Source organism: Merops nubicus, unplaced genomic scaffold (genome assembly GCF_000691845.1).
Source record: "Merops nubicus isolate BGI_N331 unplaced genomic scaffold, ASM69184v1 scaffold14848, whole genome shotgun sequence".
NCBI lineage: Eukaryota > Metazoa > Chordata > Aves > Coraciiformes > Meropidae > Merops > Merops nubicus.
In genome coordinates, this window is record NW_008626451.1 from 8,638 (window position 1) to 15,511 (window position 6,874).

The following is a 6,874-nucleotide window of genomic DNA, read 5'->3' on the forward strand; positions in this document are numbered from 1 at the left end:
ATCTATGAACTTCCTCAAACGTATTTTACAATACCTAATATATGTAAGACTTATGTCATTATTTTTAGTAAGAAAATTACCCCATTTTTGTTCATAAAGCCTTCCAAATTATACATGTCCAATGATTTTCAGCACACTTCATAGAATGCTTTGAGCCAGAGTGAACCTTTAAAGGTCATCTAGTTTAACCCCCCCCTTCAGATGAGTATGGATGCAAAACATTATTGCAAAGCAGTCTCAGGAATTCTTGTGTTTAACAGGATTGGCAACACCAGTAGAGATGAGTGGAAGTCCTTCTTGCACCGCATCTCCTATAACATGTAAGTACAGCAAGGCTTAGGGAAAAAACAAACAAACAACAACCAACCAACCCAGACAGCTGCAAACCAGTACTGTATCTAGGAGGTAATTTATCTTCTCAAAATTCAATCAGATGAGTGTAAGGTCCATTTGTATCCAGTTTTAACACCTGCCTGTTTCCATATGTACCGTGCTTGACAAGAACCCCTGCTTCCACACACTTGGCACTGGCAGCCAGTTCTTTTTCACACAAAGTCACAAACAGAGAATAAAGTTCCATCCCTTTTTCTTTTTCAATGTTTGCATGGTACTGCATCTTTCTTCCCTTTGGTTTACCACCTAGAGTAGCTTGTGGTATGATCAGCACATCACCTGGTAAATCAAGGACAGAAACGTACTCGCCACTTTCATTTTCACTTAATTTAACATTCAACAGCATACTGACTGCAAATAAAAAATAAAATAAGAGTTAGTGTAATCCAAGTAAGTTAAACAGGACCCAATGTAAGATCGTAAACAAGATCCAAGAAATACTGAGATGCATGATGAACTATTCAAGTAAAAGGAACTTATTAATGAAATGAAACATGGGCAGTCACTAAATACTATTAACCAAGATGTCTTAGTACTGTGAAGAATGTGAAGGATATTTCTATTAATATAGTACATCTAAAGAGTTATTTTGGGGAGGGAATTGGTTGGCTGTCTGAAATCCTAGTCAGACACTCCTGAATGAACCCAGGATCCAATTAGTGAGCGCTATCTTAATTGCCTGATACTCAAATAGGCAACATTTGAACAACATGACACATTGTAAGAGAGAATACCATCTTCAGTACACTTTGGAGAAGTTTCTGCCCTGACTGTCTTATCATTCTGGTTGCAGTAGCTTGCAGCAGGACCCAGCACTGATCTGGGCTGAAGCTGCTGCTCAGCAGTTTGGTCTCAAGTGGAGTGAGTGCCCTTCAGTGCTCCACTTTGAGATGTGTTTGTGCCAGCTTGTCTTGCGAGAGAGGAAATGGGCAGGAAGGTCAGAGATGCAATTTGCCACATAAGCCAGAAAATATAAATTTGCAAATGAAATATAATGCTAGTAAATGCATCTATTTTCCAGTGTTTCTATAACAAATCAAGTAATTCCTCCCAAAATTTTTCCAGCTCTGTAAAAGCTGTAAGGATACTAGTCATGCCTCCAAACCCACAAAAGTTTAATGTTCTTTGAAGCAAAAAGTGCCGAGTTGTGATTCAGGAATAAACCTCTCATTCAAACAGTTTCAGAATATATTTATGAAAAAATATTCTCTTAGACAGACACTTAAGAAGGATGGTCATAGATTCATCTCCTAATAGGAAATATAACTTTCTTTTTCTGGCCTGTTTCAGCTGCCACACATCTGGAAATGTCATTATTCTCAGGTAACACACATGAAACTTTCATAAGCACAAAATCAATTTTCAGAGGTTTAAATATAAGAAAAGATTTTAACTTAGTTTAGCATCACAAAAAGACTGTGACCTCTCCAAGACCAAGAAAGAACCCCCCAGAAGTTGCTTTCAGCATTTTCAAGAACATATGTGCTTGTGCACTGCTGGTCCCAGCAAGCAGCCTGAAATGGAGTCCCGTTAGAAGAGCTTTTGTGAAACCACCGATACTGGCCAGCCATAGAAAAGGGGCACTCATATCTGGAACAGGAATACATGGAATCACAGGATTTCCCAGGTGATCCCATGGGCACTAGTAGAGGAAAGGAGGGAGAAGAAATGAAATAGAAGTATAAAAGAAAACCAAACCAAACCAACTCAAGCCAAAACAACAGCGTGTGAAGAGAGAAATGACTACCATTTGACCTTCTGCTGCTTTGATGTAAACGTTAAAATGCATGTGGAGAGGAGGGGAAGAGCTGCAGGTATTGCTGCTAGCACTTCTGAACCAGAAAACTGCACGTGAAATGCAAACCCTGTATCACTGAAAAGAGAGGGGAAGGACTGTTTAGTTATCCACCCAACTCCCTCTGCTGGCTATAATTGTAAATATTCTGCGCATACAGGGAAGTCAGTGTTAAAATACTTGTCCAATTGCCATTAATTATTTGAAAACAGTTTTCTCTAAATTCAGTTCTGTCCCAGACCAGGCCTGTTGCCTGATACTTGTAAGGTGTCAAACAGCAGGTGCAGCGCTTCCTCCGCTTGCTAGCCAGTTACCATCACGGGAACCCCTTTTCTAACGGGCTGATCAGACGCAGACAGAGCGAGTAAGATGTATCAACAACTGTCTAAAGAAACAAGCCCGACTAAGCTGTTCTTTTAGCCACATGACTGATTTGGAATGATGCTATCTGATGGCTTTTTGACTTCTTGTACAAATGATTACTGCTTTCTCTGCCTCTACTCTTTCCATCTTTTTCAAACAATTCAAGACTATATAAGGATTATATCATACCAATTTTTGGAACAAGATCCTCATCAGCACCTTTGAAGAAGCATATGTAGATAACCAGCCCTCTGTGGATCTACAAAAGATGACAGAAGACTATGTCAATGTCTCTTTTTGTTCACCATGGACACTTATCACAACATTGCGATCAAGCATGACAAAACTACACAATAAAAAAGCTTCAGAGAGTAGTTTTAGTTATTCAGTATAGCTTCAGACATCAAGTTTACACACCATGTTGTGGAAGCTTATGAGATATACACTGACTATTTATCTGCACAGTGCTTCTATATACAAGTTAGCTAATTTATTAGCTCTGTGTGAAGCCAAATTGAAGCTCTGAGTGGCTTGATCTAGTTGGAGATGTCCCTGCTTATGGCGCGGGGACTGGACTAGATGACCTTTGCAGGTCCCTTCCAGCCCTGACACTCTCTGATTCTATGACTCAATTTCAGTTGGAATGTACAATGTACAGTATTAACATAGACAAGGTGACAAGATGAATTAGTGTACTTAAATCCAGTATAGGCAATATTTTAAGCCTTTTTTCCTATCATACAGAAAAAATAATTTTCAGTGTGAATTATGAGTTTATTTCTAATTATGAAACATGACAAACACCACAAGACTTGACAGTGAACTGAATTAGATTTTGATGTTAAAAGTAATTTAGTGCAGGATAATTCTGGGGAAAAAAAAAACAAACCAACCACCACAGAATCTGTTAATTAAAGATTTAAATATGATGACCAACAATGATGCAGCTGTTCAGGATATTAGAAAGTTGTCCAAAACATTATTTATCAGTTTGGGTGAAACGTTTTTGGTGAAATGGGACCTTTCTCCTGACTTGTATAGAGTAAAGAATATGCCACTTCTTTAGCACTCAGAAAGACTACTTGTAAGAACTATCTATTTAAGGAAAGAATTAGGTCTGTACTTGTTCTGCCAATGACCAGGCACAACAAGAATGGTACAGCCAGCAGGAAGAGAAACAAATACACAGACTGTATTGTAAACAAAAAGGACATTCCCTGAATGATCGCTGGGGGTACAAACAGATCAATCAGCTGGTACATAATTGATGCCACCCCCAAAGATCCCACAAAAGACATGACTCGGCCCACAACAAGTGCTATAAACAGTGAACCGAGGTTGCCCATAGTTGGCATGGGAAACAGCCAGACCAGCAGGCTGAACATATAAGAGAAAGGTGCCCACATGGCGACTCTCACCCGATCAGCCCGCGTTCACAAAGGTCTAAACAGACTGGGGCCCAGCTCCAGGGAGAGTCAGGAGGTCTGCCCTGAACCAGGAAGCTCTGGGGAGTGCACTCCACAGACAGACACTCCTGACTCCCTGCCAGTGGTCCCAGCTTTTATCCTCAAGCAGACACCTGACCTTTGTCAACTCAGTGCGGGACCCCTGGGGCTCATTTCCCTTCTGGCTCTCCCTGCAGGGCCGGCCGCACCCTGGGGGGAAGCTATAAGGCAAATTCACCACCTCTTTATGAAGGGCTGTGGGAAGCACCCATATGTCAGCCTTAATTTTGGGCTTGCGGTTCAAAGCCCAGCATTTCAGTACTGAGGAGAAAGCACAGGGAAACTCTTGTCTAGCTTTTCTACTCTGTTGGTTAGTTTGTAAGGAATGTGTGTGCAACAGCATTTTTATGAAGACAAACTCACGGGCTCTGCAGCCAACAGCAATTACATCTCACATCCAAGTATACTTGAATGGTTTGACTTCTTTTATGAGAAAGAAGAAAGGCCTACAGTATCCACAAGCACACAGTATTTATAAAAACCTGACCACTGTTCTGTCAAAAATAAGTATCTTGATATTGTTGTTAGAAGAAAAATAAACATAAGCTTATGAAATACCACCGGAGAGATGCTAGGCAGATAGGGGCAGGAAGGATTCATTAATATCAACATTACCAAAGCAAAAGGATAAGAAATGTGAAGTTTCTTAAAAATGCATTTTAAAAATTTTTCCTCTATTTTTCCTTTCCCCTTTTCTTAAAAAGATCAGGGGTTTTGTAGGAGAAAATTTAGCTACACACATGAGATTTTGTCCCTTTGTTTTGTAGAGATTAAAAACAATGCTCAAGGCAATGACTGAGAAGAGCTATGCCTTCTCAACTAGGTTTTGAGTGACTAATTTCTGGAAAGGAAGAATGCTCTTTTTAGCCAAAATGTCACATGCTAAGAACTTCTAAAAGCTTTAAATGTCTCCTTTCAAAACTAATTTTGACCACTGCAGAATATTATACAGGTTTCCAAATGACTGCCACGTTTTATAAACACTGTGAGAAGTTGGATGGCCTGAACCTTACCTGACATTTCAGAGATCTGCTCGAATAAGGGCAGGGCATGCTGCCACAGGCTGGACAGCCTCACGTTTGAACTACACATTCGCACCAGAAACAGACCAGCGTCAGGGTACTGATAACAAGTAACAACACACATAGCTAGAAATAAAAATATTTGTGATAAAATAGACCAAATGCATTCATGCTGTTATACATCTGACCACTGCATTAGAAATAAGTGACTCTGTGACAGCACACCTCACAGAAAGTCATTCTGACCCTTGTCACTGGTTTTTGCACAGTCTCACATACGGAAGGAACAACATTCTGCAAGTAGCTTATGCAAAATGACAAAAAGGTAAATACAGTGACACCTGCAAGTCCTAAGGCCAGACAGATGCAGATTAAGTAAAAACATTCATTATTTTTCCAGTCTCTGCCATGATTTTATGCTTAGTTTTGAATATACTTTTTATCCCAAGGTGAGAAATACATATTGCAGGAAACTGGAGGGAAAGGAACTGGAAAAAAAAAAAAAAAAAAAAAAATCTGAGGCAAATTAAAGGTGCTAGAGGATGCTTCTATTTATATTGAAAGTTTGGGAACTTCTAGAATACTTTTCAACCATGTTATCCTTGAAGACCATTCAACTATATGCAAGTTGAATGGTAAGTTGCAACCTACAACATAAAACCAGTTGAACACTTTTCAACACATACACAACTGTATTTCAACCTCGTGTTATGCCTTACTTATTTGTTCTTTAGTTTTCTTAATAGATGTTGTAAAACTGAATGCAATTTCAATAGCTAACCTAATAACAATGCACATCACTCCTCTGATCTTGTATCAGTTCTAGGTGCCCTAAGATCTGTGCTTGTTGCTAGTGTAACAGACAGGAATGTGTAAGCCTTCTGAACCAACGCAAAAACATTGCCGTTGCTGAAGGTCCTCTGTAACCTATCAAAGTCTAGGTGACTTCTCTATTTAACACGGGAAAACTCAAGCAAAACACAGATAAGGAGGTCATAAATTGAACATGCTGACACATCAACAACCACTGCATGGAACTTATATAGCGACAGGCAGGAGGCAGGGCAGGGCAACTGAGCTCTGGGTGGATCGACTGTTACCAGTAAAAAGCCTACACAAATAAATGAGAAAAGCAAGTTACTTTGCAACACTGGCACTTATTATACAGCTGTCCTAAGGAATCATCAGACCAGGCAACTTGCTGAAGTACTTGGCCCCTAAGGCCATACAGCAGCCTTGGCAATGCTGCCTCCAACATTGCTTTGTAGCTCTTTGGCAGGAAAACCAAGTAACTCCTTCCTTACTAAATACATCCATCTGAATTTTGCAGGATTTCATTAGCAAAGTCCAAATATATTCTGCAAAATGTTATCTCAACCATATTTCTCCTTTCCCCTCCCCTCTCCTTTCTCCTTTCCCCTTTCCTTAAAATATAATGCAAATAATAATGAAAACAGAGAGAGACTGCGATCCTTAGGGAGCCAGTTTGTCAAAGTCACTCATCTAAATTACTCTTTGACATTTTCTGTTCACATTCAGTTTTGCAATCTCATAAGAATATCTCTTCATATTTCTTACATTCAGTTGCAGCAGCAAGATTATATAATCTACCATAGGTCACAGAATTAAGTCTATGCCTGGTTCTTTGCACCTGTTTTCACTATCTTAGCCAGAAAACAAATCAAGGGAAAGAAGAAAAGGCAAAGACCGTTCTTGTTGCATTTAGTGTGGGTGCTCGTACTTTTTGGCTGAATACCCATTTTACGTTTCTTTTATCCCATAGTGGTGAAATACAC

General features: G+C 39.6%; 1 protein-coding gene across 1 annotated transcript; it reads right to left on the reverse strand.

Annotated features, from left to right (window-relative positions):
* Window positions 1-407: 407 nt before the first annotated feature.
* On the reverse strand, window positions 408-2,809 carry DTD2 (D-tyrosyl-tRNA deacylase 2 (putative)). Its single transcript, XM_008946009.1, has 2 exons — window positions 2,741-2,809; window positions 408-744 (listed from the first exon to the last, which is right to left on the reverse strand). Exon 2 carries the CDS (start codon window positions 737-739, stop codon window positions 419-421), a length of 321 nt encoding a protein of 106 aa, XP_008944257.1. The 5' UTR covers window positions 740-744; window positions 2,741-2,809; the 3' UTR covers window positions 408-418.
* Between the last annotated feature and the right edge of the window lie 4,065 nt (window positions 2,810-6,874).